Source organism: Notolepis coatsorum, assembly GCF_963971535.1.
Source record: "Notolepis coatsorum genome assembly, chromosome: 15".
Classification (NCBI taxonomy): domain Eukaryota; kingdom Metazoa; phylum Chordata; class Actinopteri; order Aulopiformes; family Paralepididae; genus Notolepis; species Notolepis coatsorum.
In genome coordinates, this window is record NC_140179.1 from 370,989 (window position 1) to 394,020 (window position 23,032).

Below are 23,032 nucleotides of genomic sequence, written 5' to 3' on the forward strand. Positions count from 1 at the left end.
TACTAGTACCTTACTACTATGTACTATGTTACTATCCGTATACTACTACCTACCATGCTAATATGTCTATTATACTATGCACTCAGGGTGTAACACTCAAGTTCAACACTATTTGACGAACAATGCCACTGACCATAAGCTGCCAGAGATGCACATCTCCTGCTGACCAGAAAACCACACACTTTTCTGATAGTGGGGTGCCTGGACACTCAATCATTTAAAATGTATATGCGAAAGTTTCGTTTTCACTTCTAATTTGAAGATAAGGATCTATAGAACAATTTTGGCTTGAGTGTCAAGGAACCAGTTGAATTTAATAAAAATGTATCCAAAATGGCCACAATCGAAATCATGAATTCTTTAAAAACGTCTTAATGTTCACACAATTGCTGTGTAATATAATTTTGTATTGCTATTTTAAGTTAATACTGTGTGAGGAATCAACTGGAGTTCAAATATTGATGCTTTGAATATTCTGGTATGGCAAAAATCAAAGATTTCTGTATTTATTTCGATTTACGCTTCATACCTTTTATTCTATTGAACCTAGAATGGTGATGTTGGTGCCTTTACCTAGGTTTTCATGAATGAGTAATTGAATACAAATAAAATAAACATGATTGGAGCATATCTTATATGATATTTCACACAATGAGACAATAAATATGTGGAGAACTAGAGTTAGATATGAGAACTGTAAACAACAGTTGATTGTGAAGAACAAACGATGATTGTGAAGAACGTCCTCATCACAAGAAAGGATCTGCATCTCAGCACCAATGTCAACACCATGCCAAAGACCTGATGGAGGTGTTGCTGAGCAATGGGAATCCCTTTGAGGAGGGCAGTAAATACCTGGTTACATTAGACAATAAGGTGTGTGAGTCTGCGGCTGCTGCCGTATCTGTCCATCAACTCGAGTCTACGGGACAAGAGCAGTACAACAATTTCAGGAAGAGTGCTTGAATCAAATGACAGACTTCTGACAGCACCGATCAAGCGAAATGCAGAGCTCTATGCAGAGCTCTATGGGAAAGCTTTTATTGTGCTAGACACAATACACGTCAAGTAGAGATATTTCTGTTGACGAGCAGTTAGTTGCGCCAGGTGTAACAAGACATTTTCTCAGTCCTGTCAAATAAGTTGTTAACAGATGGACAGTTCCCAGATGACAATGATGTCTACATCACTGCAGGTGATCAAGTCCACCATGTTGGAAACAGTCCACCAATGGATCAATGCAACCATGAGGAAGCTGACACTCGTGTCCTATAATACATCTCCTCCACGCCCTGCAAACATCATCACTTGGGAGGGTGCATACTGGAGATACAGATGTTTGTCGTAATCCTTCTGACTAATTTCCATCACATCAAGCCACTAACAGATACACACCCACTCAGGGACGTGCACAGGACTTTAGAGGGGCAGGTGCTCAAAGGCTGAAAAGGGCACTATACCTGTGTGTGTTTTAACCGAGCACGCGTTAAAACAAACACGTTTTTTAAGGGCCCTTTTCAGGCGGGGGCCCCCTTTTTATGCTTTTTGGGGGGTTTTGGTGATCAAATATTGAATATTGAACTATAATAATCAGTGCAGGGGCTCACTTATCCTTGAAAGACACTTTTATCACTGACTTAAAAGGCCCATACATCTTCATAAATGTTCAGGGGGGAGGGAATAAGTGCTTACCCTACAGACCCCAAGAAGTGTTGTATATTCTGTATTGTTTAATATAAATGCATTTTTTATTCCAATCCCGATTTGTATTTGAGATTCCCAAATCCCATCGGACTTGACTTCTTCGTGTCCCTCAGTGAGTATAATACCAGCATTCAACTGTATGCGCCACAGCGGTTTCTATAATCATCATCATCCACGCTATGCATAAAATATATATGTCCGCGGAGAGGCACGCTGAGGAGGCCGTGCAAACTCTTTACCTAATATTTTGATTCCATCCTGACATTTTTCAGTTGGAAGGGCAGTCTATATGCATAACGAAAACATTTAAAAAAAATTTTTCAGAAAGGGCACTTTTTTTATGAGGCTCAAAAAGGCAGGTGCTCAAGCACCCCTTGGGCTCTATGTGTGCACGTGCCTGTACCAGGGCATACAGTGAAATGTGGGTGGTCATGCCCGCATCGATTGTGCAATAATACAATAAAAAAATAGAAAAAAAACAGGTAAGACATAAGATGTGCATGATAAAAATAGACATGCTAAATTCCCGAGAAGGCACTGGTTCCTATGTACACTACTATACAATATACAATTTTAACTCCGTCATTATGTTTTACTTATATCTAAACTATACTATACAAGAACCACATCTGTTCTTTCCTTTTGTGTTGTGTGTGTGCTCATGTGTACTTGTGAGTGGGTGTTCTGATGGCCTGGGGGAAGAAGCTGAGCCGAAGTTTCTCTGTGCTCGTAGCGTGTGTACGTAGGCGCTTGCCTGACTGCAGCAGCTTGAACAGGCTGTTGTTGGGGTGGTGGGGGTCTTTCATTATTCTGCAGACTCTGGATTTGCACCTCCTGTTATATAAGTCCTGCAGGGGTGGTAGTGCAATACCCGTAGTACGCTCTGCTGAGCGCACCACTCTCTGGAGGGCCTTCTTGTCCTGTGCCGTGCTGTTTCCAAACCAGGCAGTGATGTTTCCAGTCAGAATGCTCTCTACAGCCCCGGAATAGAAGGAGTGGAGAATCCCCTGCTGTATTCTCCTAAATCCAGGATCAGCTCTTTGGTTTTACCAATGTTCAGGAGTAGGCTGTTATCCCGGCACCAGCGTGCCAGTTCATCAACCTCCTCCCGATAGGCCTTCTCGTCATTGTTAGAGATCAGCCCCACCATGTGTCGTCCGCAAACTTCACTATGGAGTTGGAGCTGAACCTGGCCACACAGTCATGTGAGTACAGTGAATACAACAGGGGGCTCAGAACGCAGTAGATTGAAATAAAGGTGTTCTATTTAAATTTCAACCTGATTCAATTGGATCTTTGTTTCCATATGAAGTATCTTAAAATGTAACATATGAAATGTATAATTTATTAAATGTATCATAAATATATTAACATTATAGACCAGAACATTACCTCACGTGACTTTACTTTGCAGTAACATTGAATTTGTCAACATGCTTCTCACCACTGATAATGGGCTTTGGACTGAAGACTTCATTATGTCAATGTTTCATTTTCTTTAATTTAGGACACCTCATACATTTACGGATGTAACTCCCTGACCATGCATGCTATATTTACACATGTGGTATTGCTGGATTCAGCACAACCACACCTTTCCGAAAAAGCCCTCATCTGTGTTTCTATGACAATCCATGGCATAGCTACTATGTAAAGCGACCTTGGGTCCTCTGAAAGGCGCTATATAAAACAAAGTATTATTATTATTATTATTAACATTCTGCATAGATATACATTTTTTACATTTCCGCTTATTTTAAGTATGTGTACATAGGTATATATTTCCTACATGCATAAAGATATTCACATCCAGGTTTTTCTATTGGGTTAAGCAACTGTCTGACTGCTAGCATGTCACGTTTGAAAGCTCTTGGAGCTTGTATTATTAATCTACATGAGTTTATATGTCTCAACTCCCATACGGCCAGGCTATAACGATATCTATCATTTTAACCATTTTTGCAGTAAAATATTTTTATACAAGAATCCATTTCATATATGGGAGACCTTAGAGATGATGAAAAACATGCTTGTGTTTTGTTCTACCTCCGGTAGGGGTATCTCAAAAACTAAAACCCTTTTTGACAGTTTGTCACAGCACTACAAGTGCCGGCCTTTTTTTCTCCCGAGAGAATTAACGTTGATAATCTTGGTCGGAGTGTATATCCCCCCGCAAGCCAACACAGGCGACGCTGTCCAAACTCCATGACGAGGTAAACAGAATCCAAGAAACAAATCTTGACGCTGCTATTGTAGTTGTGGGCAATTTCAAAATAGCGCCAATCTGAGGAAAGTATTACCAAACTTCTACCAGCATGTGACTTGTAACACCAGAGGCGGCAACATCCTAGACCATTGCTACTCGCAATTCAAGGGTGGTTACAAGGCTAATTCTGCCAGTGGCTTTGGCAAATCTGATCACAACGCAATCTTGCTTTTTCCGGAGTATAAACAAAAACTCAAGTGCGCGCCGGTAGTCTCGCGAGAGGTGCAGAAATGGTCTGTCGAATCGGAGGAGGCGCTCCAAGCTGGACTTGAGTGTACAGACTGGAGTGTGTTCCGCGATAACACAGATAACCTAAATGACTACACAGAGACAGTGCTGGACTTTATATGTACTTTGGTGGAAGAAACAATCCCCACTACCACAACTAGAGTTTACCCAAATCAAAAACCCTGGGTAGACAAATCCGTCCGTGAGGCTCTGAAAGCAAGAACTGCAGCCTACAATGCCGGGCTGGTGGCAGGCAACATGGATGACCACAAGGTGGCGACATGCAACGTGAGAAGGGCAGTGAAAGAAGCAAAAAGGCGCTACAGGGATCAAATTGAACTGCAATTTGAACTTTGATCTTTTGTCTAGCACAGTCTCTGGAGCGTAACAGAAAGAAGCATTTTGTATAAAAGTATTCTGTACTTCTGTATGACAACTATTAAAGAAACTTGAAACTTGAAACTTGCTAGTTCGGTTGTGTTGGTTACGCTCAGTATCTCCAAAATGGCCAACCTCCGGTTTGATGCCTGGCCGTGAAAACACTATACTATAGTATTATGTGATCAGGCACAACCATTAGGTCTTATTGAGCAATCTTAAAAAAAAAATGTTTTACATGATATGAAAGTACAGGTTCATACCTTCAAAATAAGCCACAACTTGTACAAATCGGGCGGATACTTTTCAATCTATGTCTTATTAACCAAGATGATACCACATCGCTTGTTTAGAGCTGCTGCGCTTCAAAGTCTTGGCGCTGTTTCTCTTAACGATGCATGCAGGACTACTGTAGCCACGCTGCAACACACCTAACCCCTCCCCCACCTCACCCCTCCCCCACCTCACCCCTCCCCCACCTCACCCCTCGCCCACCTCACCCCTCGCCCACCTAAAACCGTATCCAGGTGAGCTGCAGGGGATCAGGAATGTGGCTTTGTTATTATGATGTGAGAGACAGTTTACAGTCGCTCCGTGGTATACAGTACGTGTGTATTGTGTGCGCGCTGCCCTCAGTCAGTGACGGAGCCGCCTCTCTGCGCCTATCTACTCCATTATGAGCGAGCAGCACGAGCCTTGCGACTGAAGTAGATGCATTCGTTAGAGAAATTCAATAATCTAACAGTTGTGCCATTATTATTATATGCCGTATGTGCATTGCCAGACAGCCTTTATTAAAAACCTGCGACTGAGTCAAGTACGCGGGCGGAAGTGGCAATTTCTCGAAAATAAAATACCCGGAAGACTAATGAAAATAAAATACATTTAATTTTAAACAACTTTATTCTTTCTTTGCGGCCCGGTACCATTATCCTTTCTCTGTTGATCAACTTGAAATATGCCGGCTGTGAAAACTGCCAGGGATGGAAACTCTACTAGCCTGCCAACCCATGGCTCATATTTGTCATACTGGGCTGGTGCAACACTGTCCTCACTAGTCATGATTTGCATGGGGTCTAACCATAGACGCGGGACGTAGGGGTGCTGAGGGAGCGCCAGCACCCCCACCTCCAGGTGCAGCACCCCCTCGCGGCACGAACGGATATTGATACAAAATAAATCTGTCACATTATTATAATAGTAGTTTGGTGCCGAACCCCGGGAGATATGAGCGTTTTGGATAGCTCTAGAATGGGTGAAGACGAACGTCGGACTGAAATTGAAAGAATGAGACGAAAGCGGGGCGCAATCAGAGGTGTTACTACACGAGTTTTGAATCAAATGGACATTGACATTGACAAGGAAACTCTGAATGTTGATCACTTGAGCACTTTATTGGATGTACTGGGAGTTAAAGAAGAAAGTTTGTTGGAACCTGACCGTGAAATAGAACAGCTAACTCTGATGGATGATTTGGATGCTGAGATTGAAGCCGCGGAGATGTATATATAAGGAGCGCGTCATTATGTTGAACTGACGGCAGCAGCACAGAGGGTGAGTGATACTAGTAATGAATCGACTAGATCACAGAGAGCGCCAGTGAAGTAGACAAATGTAATGTAACGTGCACCGGTAAACGTCTATATAAAGGACACTTTCGTGTTATAATCCGACGTTTGGACAATCCATTATTTGGAAAGTAGTTATTCTACAGTTTGGTGTAGTGTATAAGACTTGTATGGTCCGTGTTTTGTGACAGCGTCGCTGTCCATGGTGCTGAAGGTCGCATTTATACTAGTGTATACAGCCTCTATGCAGTGCCACCAAGATATACTCTATACCAGGGGTGTCAAACTCATTTTCACAGAGGGCCACATCAGCATTATGGTTGCCCTCAAAGGGCCAAAGACCGTATAAATGTTAATGTAATGTAAAATAAATGTAGCTACACATTTACATATTGTTAAACATGGTGTTTCTGTATTTATTACTTATTCAAGTTATACATATTGCATATTCATTTGCATAAATGTAAAAATATATGTTAGCTTATGTTATTTTAACAAATAATTTTAGTTTATCAGAACCCCATATTACTCCACCAATCAATGATCAAACCATTCAAGTAAATAACAAAGAAGAATATCATCAAATACAAGCTATGACATTAAGTTTGTTCAAACCCTTTTTGTCACAGTCAAGAGGGGCAGAACTAACAACTGTGAGCTGCAAAGAACACGTGGGACAGATGTAGCAGATGTTACAAAAACAAATGGCTGCACACAACCTTGCAGAGGCCATACATCCAACTAATGGAAGATAGTTTAATTAACTTTAATTAACAGATTGCAGAATGGGTACAGTACAGTACAGCTCAATACACACAATTGTTAAGGGGATGCAGACCAGAGAAAGACTTTCGACTTGTTTACATCAGGGTCCCCCATTTTCAATTCGTAATGAAATTGTTATTATGTGTCTGCATGAACACACAACTGTAACTGTACTCAAAAATAACAAAATAAGGGTTGTCTCAGTTCACAACTATGTTGGTCAAGTTTTGGGTGGGACTTGTTTGCGTCCCTACAGCTTCTTATTCAATTGAGCGAGATGCTCGGTTATGTCACACAGCTAGTTTGCATCTGACAGTTCAGACAATATTTCTTCAACCCTTTGTTACCTATTCCGCCTGGATCTTTTTTGTATTTTGGGCTGTAAAATTGTCAAAGAATGTCTGAGGAGTAAGTGCTTTTGGCTTTTTTCCTTTGTTACCTCAGATGTTCAACATACATGTATGTGTAAGAATGTGTAATAACTAAGGCTGTCAAAGTTAAAGCTTTATTAACGCATTAACCCACAATTATTTTAACACTGCTATTTTTTAACCCAATATTAATGTAAAAAAAAAAGCTCTTGGGGGGCCACATCACATGACGTGGCGGGCCGGATTTGGCCCGCGGGCCGTGAGTTTGACACCTATGCTCTATACAGTGCCACTGCAAGATACAACACGTTTTTTTCCCCGCCAGAAGGGAGGGTTGCTTGGTCGGCACAGCACCCCCTACTCAGAACATCTTCCCGCGGGTATGGGTCTAACGGAGATCACATAGCCAAATAGCGCTTCCGGGCTTAATGGCCAAAATTCTTGAATGGCCAATGGTAAATACTGCATTTATATAGCCGAAGTACTTTACAATTCTGTTCCTCACATTCACCGTTCACTCACACGTTCACACACCGACGGCGGAGGCAGCCATGCAAAGTGCCAACCTGCTCATCTGGAGCAATTAGGGATTAAGTGTCTTGCTCAAGGACACTTGCCTGGGAGGAGCGGGAATCGAACCGCCACTGTTCCCTAAGCCCGAAAAAAACAGCTCTTACAGACCCGAGAAAGCAGTCCCTCGTTGTCGAGGAGCAAGATCAGAACCACAATATGATGTATAGGAGAGAGGATTCTGCGGCTCGCTGGGTGTCGCTATGCTGTGAGATAGAGACACTTTTTTAACTTTTTCAAACTGCTTTGATATGCTACCTGTAGTCGTCAACCAAAGATCTCCCCTTTCATCTGCCTCCCAGGGGGGGGTTCTCTAGATGTGTGTTTTTTTTTTTGTACATGTTCAAAGATCCTACCTGTGCCGACTTGCAATAAGGACTAGCTTATATATTTTATATCTTTGAGATTGCATTTCTGATATAAAAAAAAAAAGAGAGAGAAAAATGTCATTCTTTTGAAAGACCACATTGTGAAGACCGTGGCAGGCTGGTGAGAGTAATGCTTAGAATGGGGGGGGGGGGGGGGGGAGCAGTGCACATGAACAGGAGGGCAGGGGGGAGACGAGAGAGAGAGAGAGAGAACACACACTAGCGCAACAGACAACACACTGGAAAGGTGAGGAAATGAGTGACAGCGGGAAAAGCGGTACAATTAACAATTGGAAAATAAAAGACAAGCCAGGGAACCTGCTATTACGGAAGGTGCCAGTGTGTCTTACTGCAACTGTTGCTGCTGCTGCTGCAATCTGTTCTACAGCATCATCCAGTACACCACAACCACCTAGACCTGTAACCCAAAGCTTGCAAAAAAGGCTATGACACTATTTTTTCTGTAGCACACTGCTTCATGTTGAGTATGTAAATAAAGCTATATCATTTAAAAAAAAAACTAAAAAAAATTACCTTTGATATAATTATGTTTTTTTATATTAGTAATTCATTTTAGATATTTTTTGGTAATAAATGTATTTAAGCAACTAAAAAAATCGGAGGAGTCGGTTGGGAGCCGGAAAGAGCTCTTTTCAGTGAGCCGAGCCCAAAAATCGCGTGAAAAATACTTCTTCAAAGTCCTCAAAGTCCAGTTTAATAAACGACAGTGTCATTTAAGAAAAAAACAGCGTCACTATTCGGGGGCGGCCTCGTTCATCTCAACTCAAACTGGCCCACAGCCTCGTATTGCGGACGTGGCAGAATGACCTCATGATGGTTTAGGTCGGCTCACCTACGATAGACCTCGTCAACGGCTCCTCCCCCTTCCGTTAGCTAGCGTGTCCATCAACACGCCCCCCCCCTCCCCCCTCCCTTCTGCCCCCCTTCTCTGCCATCGCTGTGTGTGTGGTGTTGTTGACGACAACGCAATTGTCCCCCGCCTGGTAGGTAGGCAGCGTTCTGTTGCCCTTCATTACTCAGCTGTGTGAAGGTGCTTCCAGTCTGGCTGCTTTCAAGTGTTAATATTATTCTGCCAGTCTGCCGAGAAACAAGACGCTGATTGGCCCGGTTGGAATTCCCACCAGAGTGGGCACCCAATCAGGGAGGAGGCAGAACCAGACCCAATCAGGGAGGAGGCAGAACCAGACCCAATCAGGGAGGAGGCAGAACCAGACCCAATCAGGGAGGAGGCAGAACCAGACCCAATCAGGGAGGAGGCAGAACCAGAGCCAATCAGGGAGGAGGCAGAACCAGACCCAATCAGGGAGGAGGCAGAACCAGACCCCGAATCACAAATTATTCAAAAATAAAGCGGTTTACCTCCATGGATAATAAAGTTCTCAATATGTCTCTTATCTTATATCTTATCTCCTCCTCCTCTTCATCCTGACCCCCCTCCTCATCTTTACCCTCCTCCTCCTCTTCATCCTGACCCCCGTCCTCATCTTCACCCTCCTCCTCCTCTTCATCCTGACCCCCCTCCTCTTCATCTTCACCCTCCTCCTCCTCTTCATCCTGACCCCTGTCCTCATCTATACCCTCCTCCTCCTCTTCATCCTGACCCCCGTCCTCATCTTCACCCTCCTCCTCCTCTTCATCCCGACCCCCGTCCTCATCTATACCCTCCTCCTCCTCTTCATCCTGACCCCCGTCCTCATCTTCACCCTCCTCCTCCTCTTCATCCTGACCCCCGTCCTCATCTTCACCCTCCTCCTCCTCTTCATCCTGACCCCTGTCCTCATCTATACCCTCCTCCTCCTCTTCATCCTCACCCCCGTCCTCTCCCTGACCCCCCCCCCCCTCCTCATCTATACCCTCCTCCTCCTCCTCCTCCTCCTCACCTCCTCCACAGTCCTTCTCCTCCTCCTCGATGCTGCTCTTGACGCTGTCGTACTCCTCGTCGATGTTCTGGTTCCCTCTGATCTGGCTCAGCACGCGGCGGGCCTTCTGGGTCAGACCTCTCTGGATCAACCAGCGGGGGCTCTCCGGCAGGAAGAGGAAGCCCAGGAACTGCACCACCGCCGGCAGCACCGACAGCCCCAGCATGTACCTGGGGGAGGGGAGGAGGGGAGGAGGGGAGGAGAGGAGGAGAGGAGGAGGGGAGGAGGGGAGGAGGGGAGGAGGGGAGACGGGGAGGAGGGGAGGAGGGGAGACGGGGAGGAGGGGAGACGGGGAGGAGGGGAGGAGAGACGGGTGTTAAGAATGGGGGAGAGAGCGGCTGGGTGGCGTAGCGGAGATTGCGCTCGTCACCAATGCAAGAGACTCCGGTCTCGCCGACTCCTCGAGTCAGCATTGCCTGCGGCTTGGGCCAGTCGTCATACTATCTCAATGGGCAGAGGTAGCGGGTGGGAAAGTCGATGGGTGGGGATTGGACGCTGTGGACAGCGACTCCTACAGGTCGGTTGGGTGACGCCTGCACAGCAGAGACAGGAAGTGTCGGGGGTGGGCAGCGTGAGCCTCCCATGCGTGTCTGGTGAAAAGATGTGACAGGCTGCCTCCTCGTGTACCGGAGGGGACACGTGATGCAAGGCTTCTGTCCTCACTACAGCCGACCAGTGGGAGGCATAGTCTAGCAACGTTCAAGACAGGGGAGGGTAGAATTGAAGGGGAGAATTGGCGATACGAAATTGGGATGGGAGAAAAGAAATAGAAAAAATAAGGAGAAAAAGTGGATAAAAAGAAAAAAGAATGGGGGAGAGAGAGAGAGAGAGAGAGAGAGAGAGAGAGAGAGAGAGAGAGAGACCCAGCATGTACCTGGAGGAGGAGAGATGGGGAGACCGTTATTAACCACGTGGCAAGGTTGTTTTGGCTTTTATTCCATTTTAATAACCTACTCAATGTCACCAAGCGGCACTGCAGATTTACCCCACTCTTGGAATTCTGAAAAGTGCATTACCGGCCAGATCCTCGTAGGGGCGCTGTCTCGATAATGCAGTGTTCCCTGTGGCCAGTGTTAATTTTGGCAGCTATTTTCATTTTAGTTTTAGTCTTAGTCATGTGTCAAGTGCTCCTTTTTCGTTTATCATATTTAGTCATCTTCATTTATTTTCCGTTTAGTCAACTAAATGTCTGAGCATTTGAGTCTTAGTCAGTTTTTGTCTCAATTTTGTCTTTTTTGTTTTAGTCTAGATTTAGTCGACGAAAACGGATGACTTTTTTGTCTATTTTTAGTTAATGGAAAAAAACTTCAGAAAGTCAGAAATAGAAAATTTTCTGATTTAAATTGCGTATTTATTTTTTAACCTATGGGAATCTGAGTCGGCGGCACAAGTGATACACAGGAAGTATATGTTGGTGTAGACATGGTCCAATGTATTGTTGCTCCTACAGTATATGTTGGTGTAGACATGGTCCAATGTATTGTTGCTCCTACAGTATATGTTGGTGTAGACATGGTCCAATGTATTGTTGCTCCTACAGTATATGTTGGTGTAGACATGGTCCAATGTATTGTTGCTCCTACAGTATATGTTGGTGTAGACATGGTCCAATGTATGCATCAAAGAGAGCATTACGGATGTGGTGACGTTGTTTCTGACCAGAGAGACAACGCTGAACTCTGTCTGTCTTCTGTTTGCTGTGTCTTTCCTTTCTCTCTGCCATGTCTGTCCTCTCTCTGCTGTGTCTGTCCTCTCTGTCCTCTCTCTCTCTCTGCTGTGTCTGTCCTCTCTCTCTCTGCTGTGTCTGTCCTCTCTCTGCTATGTCTGTCCTCTCTCTGCTGTGTCTGTCCTCTCTCTCTCTGCTGTGTCTTTCCTTTCTCTCTGCCATGTCTGTCCTCTCTCTGCTGTGTCTGTCCTCTCTCTCTCTGCTGTGTCTGTCCTCTCTCTCTCTGCTGTGTCTGTCCTCTCTCTGCTATGTCTGTCCTCTCTCTGCTGTGCCTGTCCTCTCTGTCATGTCTGTCCTCTCTCTCTCTGCTGTGTCTGGCAGCGGTTTATTCTATAACAGGATACTGTAAACTAAGTAAACAGAACACACAGTAGTACTAGTAGTAGTACACACTGATTTCAATCTGCTTGCATAAAAACATTATATAAAATCACATTCTGAGGTCAGTGTTAAAGTGCCACATGGAAGAGGTCTGGTTAGTGGTTAGAGTTAGAGGTGGTCTAGGTCTGGTTAGGGTAACTTAGGGGTAGTTAAGCATTCATTATAATTTATTATTATTATTTAGATAGATGGATGTAAAGGGCTAGACCAACTCTTAACCCCTATCCGGACCTAGACCACCTCTAAGTCACAACCCTAACTTAGGGGTTAAAGTTGGAGGTGGTCTAGGTCTGGTTAGGGGTTAGAGTTAGAGGTGGTCTAGGTCTGGTTATACTGATCCGATACCAGTGCATACATAAAAAAAAAAATATTATATTATATAAATTATAAAACTTTTTTTCTTTTCATTTTTACAGCTACTGTTTTATATATACTGTTTTTTAGTAATAACTAGAAAGTAATGGTATTTATTCAACAACAGGTGATTGTATAGATTAGTATTAGTATCATTAATTGACAACTAAGCTCAATGAGTTCACCCACAGAATGGTTGTTGGTACATTGTAGGGGTGGGCGATATGACGATATTAAATAAATATCGGGTACAGTTCATAAACGATACACTTTTTAAACGTATCGCGGACATCGTGATGTTTCTCACAATCCCTCACATCAGTTTATAAGCCGCCGCGGTTGAGATGACTTACTTTGGCGCAGCGCTTGCCTTTACTCTCTCCGTCTCTCGTCTCTCCCTCTCAAAGAAAAAAAAATGCACACACTCGCCCCAACTTACACGCGCGCACACACACACCCAGAGACGGAGAGGCGGCGCCACAGGTTTGTTTTGAGGAGACAGCCGGGGATACGAGAGTGTGAGAGAAGTGGAGAGAGCTTCGCGAGTTTAAACGTTAGCCCTACATGTTTTATACAGAAACGTCAATGGAATATGGAGGCGCCGATGTGGATGAACTGGTAGTAGCCTCGCGTTCTAACGGTTAGCATTGCAGCTAGCGTAATTGAGCTAATAAGGCACTGGATTAATACAGTAGCTTGATAGCTAGCGTCGAAATCCTCTGTCGCGTTGAAGATGACGTCACGGCGCCCCAGCTACACTGACGGGGGGGGGGGGGGGGGGTACCGTCTTTATATATATCTATGGGGGGGGGGTACTACCGAGCCGAGTAGGTACTGTGCAGACCGTGGAAAAGCGGCATAAGAGAATACTTCATAATGTTTCATGCAATTAAAAAGTAAATATATATATATTAGTGCTGTCAGGTGATTAAAAAAAATTATCTAATTAATTACAGGATTTGTAATTAATTAATCTAATTAATCACATTTTAATCGCATAACCATTTTATGCCTGATATTCTATATTCTATAATCATATTTCAAATTGCATGTGTCCGGATGGCAGAATTCAGTACTTGTAGGAGCCAAAGCTATATTTAGGTTATTGTATTATATAATTGTCATAATAGATTATTCTAGAACATTTGTGATGTCACAGTATCATGTCATGGTCGAACATTCTAGAACATTTGTGATGATGGCATAGCCGAACATTCTAGAACATCGAACATTCTAGAACATTTGTGGTGATGTCATAGCCGAACATTCTAGAACATTGAACATTCTAGAACATTTGGATTAATGTCAGTGTGCATCTTTGGACCATCCATTTGGATATCTTTGTTTTACACTGGAGCGGCTGTGGACATAATTTTTCTTTATCAACGAACAAGTAAGTAATTGTAACCAGTAGAGTGGAACGTCTGCCCTCATAGTACTGTATACTGTTGAATCATCTTCCATTGATTAATTTGCTTAGATTTTTCAGGTATAATAATACACTTTATAATAAACTTTATTTGTAGAGCACCTTTCATACAGAAACTGCAGCTCAAAGTGCTTCACAACAGAAAAAAGACAGGCATAAAATGAGAACATTGAACATTCTAGAACATTTGTGGTGATGACATAGCCGAACATTCTAGAACATCGAACATTCTAGAACATTTGTGGTGATGTCATGACCGAACATTCTAGAACATTTCTATACAGTATATTCAGCAATTCTCTCAGCCAGGTCAGTGTCAGGTCTGGTCAATTTTAGCATGTTGTTATTCTCTTTTGAGACTCCGCCTCAGACTCTTATCATTTGGCACTAAAAGCTAAACATTGTCACCGGTATGGCTGTCTGCATTATGTCATTAATTGTGTGCGAGAGTTCGATCAGTTAGCCACGTTCGCGTGAGCTAGCTTAGCCACTAGCTAATGCGAGCTAGATGGAAATACAAACAATGTGGTGAATAAGTGATTTACCTTGGAATACTCCTTTGCCAACTTGCTGTACTTTGCTTGCAGGTCTGCAGCTGGATTATGAATAGTCCCAACTTTAGCCAAAGTAACGTTAAGCTAAAACTAGCTTTTCAAATAGCTCCAGCTAATGCTAATAACACAGAGCTCCTGTCAGCCGTCACACTGTTCTGTCGGGACGATGGCATTAAGAAAAGTTATAATTAGTTTGTCTCGTTTTGTTTTAGTCAACAATATCAACATACATGAAGAGAAATTTCGTCCTGGTTTTTGTAAATTACATTTTTGTGTCCTCAGTTGTGGTCAACGATATTTAATAAACTATTTAGTCTCGTTAGCGTCACATGGTATTCAATAACGTGACGTCACGTCTCGTTGTCGTCATGAAAAAAACCTTTGTTGACAAACATCTTTCGTCATCAATTTAGTCAACAAAATTAACACTGCCTGTGGCAGAACGGTGCTTTCTTTTTTTTTTTTACTTTGAATGGAGTTTCATGTTAGCTGGAATCTATACGTGTAGCCTGTAGCTTGGAATACCTTTTGTGACGCCGAATTCACTATGCAGTAAAGGAATATATCATCAGCCAATGGACATATCGATCTACCAGATGGCGATCGATAACTGGGAAATCTTCTTGGGGATCCAACCGGCCCACGGTAAGATCTTTTTCACGTAAATTACATGCTGATCAGGCCTTGTTATCATAGCCAACCAGGCAATCAGCGAATGTGGCTACTGAGGCTAACACCGTTATTGGTAATCAATAATCAGAAACGAGGTCCCCCGCCCCCCCCCTTTCATGCATTCATGGTGGACCATGAATACCGACAATATGCATTTTGAGTTTTAGCTCTAGCTTCTGTAGTGCCGAAACGCTGTTCAATTTAATGTTATTAGCTTAGCGCCCTGTATCTCGCCTTCCAGGAAATATACTAGACCAAATCCCATATAACGCTCATATTCAAGACGCTATAAAATGAGAACATATTGATGAAAAAATTATTTCTTTAAGCCATTTTGAAGGGACGGTTTATGGTCTCAATTGACAATGAGAATGGACAGATAGCAATACTATAAAGTATAGATTTAGCTCTACAAACAACCTCACGCACAATACAAGTCTGTTTTGAAATGCTGGCCTTATAGAGTGAGATTAGACGGCCCCCAATGGCCGGGAATGTGTTAAGAAGGGGAGAGAGAAGAGAGAGAGAGAGAGAGAGAGAGAGAGAGAGAGAGAGAGAGAGAGAGAGAGAGAGAGAGAGAGAGAGAGGGACCCAGCATGTACCTGGAGGAGGGGAGACCATTATTAAGAAGGGGAGAGAGAGTGAGAGAGAGAGGGAGGGAGAGAGAGAGACTAAAGTCGGTGTTGACTAAAGACACACTTCTTCAATCAATATCTGAAATTTCTTTAAATATATATATATTATTTTTTAACACTAAACTTCTTACTGTCGTATACTACCATGCACTCCTCCTACTATACTAATATCTATGACTTATGTTTATGCAACTTGTGGCATGTAAATGTAAATGCAAATGTAGAGAGAGAGAGCGCGAGAGAGAGAGAGAGAGAGAGAGAGAGAGAGAGAGAGAGAGAGAGAGAGAGAGAGAGAGAGAGAGAGAGAGACCCAGCATGTACCTGGAGGAGGAGAGGAGGGGAGACCGTTATTAAGAAGGGGAGAGAGAGTGAGAGAGAGAGGGAGGGAGAGAGGGAGAGGGGGAGGGAGAGAGAGAGAGACTGACAGAATCAGTGATAGATAGAGAGACAAAACCAAGAATTTCAGTGAAATAGTTTGGCTACAAAATAGTTGGAGTATGCTACAATACAGGAGCTGATGAGCAAAATCTGATTGTTATTATATTGCCTTTTTTGGAAACTAACATGCACATAATGTTGTAGTTGTCTCTCTTTCAACATGGCTGCCTGTAACCATCTAAAGTATAGAGTATCTAAAACATTGGAAAAACATGATATTACTGTAGATCCAGTAACATTTTCATTGATATGATTCTCAATCAACACATACAAGTGTCAGGATCCTAGGCCCGGTCCTGGCTGGACTGGGCAGGATGGTAACGTTGGGCAGTACTCTCCACCTAACTTTGGGCAATGCCCTCTATCTGACATTGGCCCTCGGCCTGACATTGGCGCCCTACCACCCTCTAGTGGTGACAAACAATCGGTGCGCTCCAGTACACTGGACATCCTGACTACTGTGATAACAATAATTAATAGTATGATTAATGTGGTGTCATGGTGTGTACTGTTGTTGTCTTTCCCTTCCCTGGTGTGATGTCATGCACTGTTTTGGGTTGTTAGGAGTTGCTTTTGTGTTTAGTTGTGTTTAGTTGTTCTTTGCTTATTGTCTAGGTGTTGTTTGTGATTCTGTGTTGGCCAGGTGTTCTTAATTGTTAATTAGTCGGGGTATTTAGGTGTCTGTCTGTCTCCCCTTCGTTGTGGCGACATTCCTCCAGTTACCCCCTGTTCCTCCACGTCGTGTCGCACCGTTCTCCCTCTAGTAAGTCTTAGTGTTTGTTGTTTTGTATTGTGAAGTTGTTATGTAGTTTCTGTATTTTTCCTTGTATTGCACTGGATTCTACAGTAAACACCCTTCTCCAAGCTTCACTCCTCGCCTCTGCCTCCTCCATTCCTTCCCTTTCTGTATTATTGCATTCTACCTAACCCCATCGTGACAGAATGTCGCCACCAACATTAACGAATGCAGCAGGAAAGGCAAGCGATACCATCACCGTTGTCCTGGCCCTGATGGCCGGTGACATGAAGAGTTACTCACTGGCCAAATGGGGGTTCCTACTCCGGAAGATCGACCAGGTCGCCACTGAGAATCCGACACTGCAGACGGCGATGTGGGAGATGGCTGGACATGTTGCTGTCCTCATGGAGAAGCATAAGCCGAAGGCTAGGGTAGCTAGCCTGCCGACTGTTCTCAGGCTTACGGTCAGCCTAGATCCTCCCACAGCCGCTGAGGTTGCTCGGATGTCCATCGCCGGTCGGACGTCCACAGCTAACCTAGCTCCGCCGGTTAGCTTTGTGCCAATAGCTGACCGGCCATCCCCAGTTAGCACAGCTCCTCCTGTTAGCTCCGCCACTATAGATGGCCAGACGTCCCCAGTTGGTACAGCTCTACCCGTTAGCTCCGCTCATACAGCTAACCAGACGTCCACAGCTAACATAGCTCCGCCGGTTAGCTTTGTGTCAATAGCTAACCAGCCACTCCCAGCTAACCTAGCTCCGCCCGTTAGCTTCGTGTCAATAGCTAACCAGCCACTCCCAGCTAACCTAGCTCCGCCCGTTAGCTTCGTGCCAATTGCTGACCGGCTGTCCCCCGTTAGCACAGCTCCTCCTGTTAGCTCCGCCACTATAGATGGCCAGACGTCAACAGTTGGTACAGCTCTACCCGTTAGCTCCGCTCATACAGCTAACCAGACGTCCACAGCTAACATAGCTCCGCCGGTTAGCTTAGTGTCAAGAGCTAATCAGCCACTCCCAGCTAACCTAGCTCCGCCCGTTAGCTCCGTTTCAATAGCTAACCGGCCGTTTCAAGCTAGCACAGTCTCCACTGCCAGACTAGGCTCCAGGTTCAGGGTGAGCCTAGTATCTGAGACAGACCAGATGTCTCCAGCTAGCACAGTCTCCACTGCCAGACTAGGCTCCAGGTTCAGGGTGAGCCTAGTACCGGAGACGGACCAGATGTCCCAAGCTAGCCAGGCATCCCCAGCTAACATAGCTCCGCCCGTTAGCCCCGTCCCAATAGCTAACCGGCCGTCCCCAGTTAGCACAGCCCCGCCTGTTAGCCCCGCTACAGTAGCTAACCAGTCGCCCACTGCCAACCTAGGCTCCAGGTTCAGGGTGAGCCTGGTAGCGGAGACAGACCAGATGTCTCCAGCTAGCACAGTCTCCACTGCCAGACTAGGCTCCAGGTTCAGGGTGAGCCTAGTACCTGAGACGGACCAGATGTCCCAAGCTAGCCAGGCATTTTCAGCTAGCACAGTTCCCACAGTGAGTCCAGGGCCCACAGTTAGCCTAGCCCCCGAGGCTAGTATGGCTAGTAAGGCCTCCACAGCTGGTCCAGCTTCCACGCCCAGTCCAGCCTCAGCTCTGGGTCCTGGCTCCTCATCCCCGGGTCCTACACCACGCCTCGCCGCCGAGACCGGCACGGTCTCCACATCCTGCCCGGCCTCTACCCCTGGCCCGGCTGCGGTGCCGCCGCCCTGCTCCTCGAGGGATCCTGGCTCCCCGTCTGGTCCAGCTCTGCGCCGTGATCGGCGTCCTGGTCCTCGCCGGGGTCTTCGCCGTGGGCTTCGCCGTGGTCTTCGCCGGGGCCTGCGTGGGATCCTGCTCCGGGGGTCGTCGCCGCCGCACCTCCATTCCGGCTCTCCTGAACCGGTCCCTAGTCCGGCGGCTGGAGGGCCCCTCGTCCGGGATCCGGCTCCAGAGTCCAGCTCCCCTTCCCGGGCTTCTACACCTGTACCCACCCCCCCTCGTCGGGCCTCGCTTCCCAGGTCCAGCCCTCCTCGTCGGGCCTCGGTTCTCAGGTTCTGCCCCCCTCCCCGGGTCTCGGTGCCCATCCCCACCCCCCCTCGTCGGACCTCTGTTCCCAGGTCCAGTCCTCCTCCCCGGGCCTCTGTTCCCGTCCCCACCCCCCCTCTCCGGGCATCTGCGCCCGTTTTCTACCCCCCTGGCTGCTATGCCCCTCCTGGGTTTTTCGTTCAGCCTCCTGGTCCCTCGTCTTCGGGTCCTCTCCCTGGGTCCTCTCCGGGGTTCCGGCTTCCTCCCTCACCTGCTTATGGACGTTGTTTTCGGGTGTCTGGAAGCCACCCGTTGAGGGGGGGGTACTGTCAGGATCCTAGGCCCGGTCCTGGCTGGACTGGGCAGGATGGTAACGTTGGGCAGTACTCTCCACCTAACTTTGGGCAATGCCCTCTATCTGACATTGGCCCTCGGCCTGACATTGGCGCCCTACCACCCTCTAGTGGTGACAAACAATCGGTGCGCTCCAGTACACTGGACATCCTGACTACTGTGATAACAATAATTAATAGTATGATTAATGTGGTGTCATGGTGTGTACTGTTGTTGTCTTTCCCTTCCCTGGTGTGATGTCATGCACTGTTTTGGGTTGTTAGGAGTTGCTTTTGTGTTTAGTTGTGTTTAGTTGTTCTTTGCTTATTGTCTAGGTGTTGTTTGTGATTCTGTGTTGGCCAGGTGTTCTTAATTGTTAATTAGTCGGGGTATTTAGGTGTCTGTCTGTCTCCCCTTCGTTGTGGCGACATTCCTCCAGTTACCCCCTGTTCCTCCACGTCGTGTCGCACCGTTCTCCCTCTAGTAAGTCTTAGTGTTTGTTGTTTTGTATTAATAATAATAAATAATAATTCATTTAATTTATATAGCGCTTCTCAATAACCCGAAGTCGCTGACAGTAGTCGGGAGCAGGGGTACAAACAAAGAGGCGAAAGCAAAGAAACAAAACAAAACAACAAAGAAACAAAAACAAAGGAACATGAGACCATGGGGGGAACGGGGGAGACAGCCTGATGGCACAAAAAAAAGACTAGAGACATATCGATCAGGTTGGAGGGGAGGGGGGGGTTTAGGGGTGGGGGGGGTTGAAGGCAAGGGATAACAGGTGGGTTTTGAGGCGAGCTTTGAAGGTGGAGAGTGTAGGGGAGTCTCTGATGGACTGGGGGAGGGAGTTCCAGAGTCGGGGTGCAGTGCGAGAGAAGGCCCGATCTCCGAAGTTTTTGAGCTTGGATGTCGGGACAGTGAGGGAGGCAGTGGAGGAGGACCGGAGGGAACGGGTTGGGCGGTAGGGGAGAAGGAGATCAGTCAGGTAGGGGGGGGCCAGGCTGTGGAGGGCTTTGAAGGTGAGGAGTAGTGTTTTAAAGTTAATGCGGTGTTTGATGGGGATCAGAATGTTCGATCACACTCCATACATGCTGTAACGTGGGGGAACTGTTTCAGCAGAATGTGGAAGGAAAGTGTGCCCGGTCAAGAGAAATAACAGACTACTAATTTCCGACATGTCAAAGTGTCCCTTTGAGACAGACACAGACATTAATCAGGGGGCATACATAGTCACATCTTGCCGAAGCAGATGGCTCTGAAGAAATGGCTCAGGAAAAAGCCATTATCACACGTGAATCACACCATTCTGGAACATTCCCACTCGTCTCAGTCGTGACTGAACTGCAGGCGAGAGCGGAAATCCCTTCGTGAAACGACGGCGACTCTCATCTGTCCCGTGCGACTCATAACAAGTCACCGCACGAGAGAGAGAGAGAGAGAGAGAGAGAGAGAGAGAGAGAGAGAGAGAGAGAGAGAGAGAAGAGAGAAGGGGAGAGAGAGAGAAGAGAGAGAGAGAGAGAGAGAGAGAGAGAGAGAGAGAGAGAGAGAGAGAGAGAGAGAGAGAGAGAGAGAGAGAGAGAGGGGGAGAGAGAGAGAGAGAGAGAGAGAGAGAGAGAGAGAGAGGAAGAGAGAGAGAGAGAATACAATACGCCTGCCTGCTCAGTAAATGTTAGGTCAGAAAGCCCATGCGCTGACATTTGGAGTGGTCCTATCTAATTTTTCGAGTTTTCTGAGGAAGGATGACCTGAGAAAACCACCCTATACAGACGGATAAGTAGACCCTTTCTTACTCTATTCATCTTCCGAAAAAAACGTTCCTTTCTTCTTACTACATACCCTTACCCACTTCACCATGTGCTTCCTACCTGTCCCTACGTCAATCCCCTCCTTCAGCTCATCTTCAGTCGCATCCACTGCCGCTACCTGTCCATGGCCAGAAATATACCTGTCACTATATGTAGGGGCATATAGATCAGCCGTGAAGAATTCATAGCTGCCTAACTACCGAAGCACTCCGGCAGCCTTATCTACAGCATGCACCTTCTCTCACACACCCAGACCCTTTGTGCGTGGTGCAGGCACGGGCCTTCTGACCTCTCCCTCCTGGACTACAATAATTGCATAACATAACTGCATAATAATAGGACAATATCACCTGATCCTACCCTCTTCTTTCTCGAATATCATTCGAAAACCATATCTAATGCACAAAGATTCAAGATAGGGGTAAAGAGATGGCTTAAAGCAGAGTGCACCAGGTAGAGTGGGGCAAATGGTCTTTTATTGTAGAAATTAAAATATAGTTTTTAGTCTAAATTACTAGGTAGAGTAGGGCTTAAGTGTAGGTTAGGATAGTTTTTATTAAAGGGGACATGCATTGCTATTCCTTTCACTATTTGGGCAACTTTACACAATTCCTGTGAGTCTATGGAACACATATGTAAAGTTATCACTGTCAACGATATTTTGACAGTGATATGCGAGTGGAGAAGCTCCATCCCTGCGCGTGCACACACATTTACACACATTCCCGCGCGGTCGGGAGGTTGTGTGTGTCCCTCTCTCTCTCTCTCCCTCTCTATCTCTCTCTCTCCCTCTCTCTCTCTCCCTCTCTATCTCTCTCTCTCCCTCTCGCTCGCTCTGGTGAAAAGATGCGACAGGCTGCCTCCTCGTGTACCAGAGGGGACACGTGATGCAAGGCTTCTATCCTCACTACAGCCGACCAGTGGGAGGTATAGTCGAGCAACGTTCAAGACAGGGGAGGGGAAAATTGAAGGGGAGAATTGGCGAGGCGAAATTGGGATGGGGAGAAAAATAGAAAAATAAGGAGAACAAGTGGATAAACAAAAATCGACTTGTGAAGGCGGCTGGGTGGCGCAGCAGACATTGCGCTCGTCACCAACGCAAGAGACACCGGTATCGAATCCGGCTGTCAGCGTTGCCTCCGACTTGGGCCGGCCGTCATACTGACTCAATTGGCAGAGTTAGCGGGAGGCAAGTCGATGGGTGGTAGTTTGGTCGTTGTGAACAGCGACTCCTACAGGTCGGTTGGGGCGCCTGCACAGCAGAGACAGGAAAATGGCGGGGCAGTGTGAGCCTCCTACACGTTACTCCTCGCCAAATGAGAGTCCGCGCTGGCAGGTGAAAAGATGTGACTGGCTGCCTCCACATCGGAGGGGACATGTGATGGGCTTCTATCCTCCCTACAACCGGCCAGTGGGGGGCACATGCGAGCAACAGGGGAGGGGAGAATTGGCACGGCTAAATTGGGATGGGAGAAAAATAGAAAAAGGAGGAGAAAAAGTGGATAAAAAAAATAATCAACTTGTAATCTCTTTTTTTTTCTCCTTTTTTCTCCCTCCTTTTTCCTCCGTTTTTTCTCCCATCCCAATGTTAGTAGTTATGCCAATTCCCAATCCCCTTCCTGGTCGCTGCGCACCTACCCCCTACAGTCGGTCTGGGAGAGTGGAGGCTATCACGTGCTTCCTCCAACACATGTGTAGCCAATCAACCGCTTCTTTTTCACCTGGCAGCGCGGACTCTCACTGAGAGGGTGTAACGTGTGGAAGGATCA

At 46.0% G+C, this 23,032-nt stretch overlaps 1 protein-coding gene across 1 annotated transcript in view; it reads right to left on the reverse strand.

The window, feature by feature from the left end:
* slc2a13a (solute carrier family 2 member 13a) overlaps window positions 1-23,032 on the reverse strand; it is a gene marked incomplete at both ends in the record, with an annotated part of 285,172 nt that overhangs the window by 197,756 nt on the left and 64,384 nt on the right. The window contains one exon of the mRNA XM_084330466.1: window positions 10,120-10,328. Coding sequence (XP_084186592.1) covers window positions 10,120-10,328 — 209 coding nt within the window. The remainder of the gene's footprint in view (window positions 1-10,119; window positions 10,329-23,032) is intronic.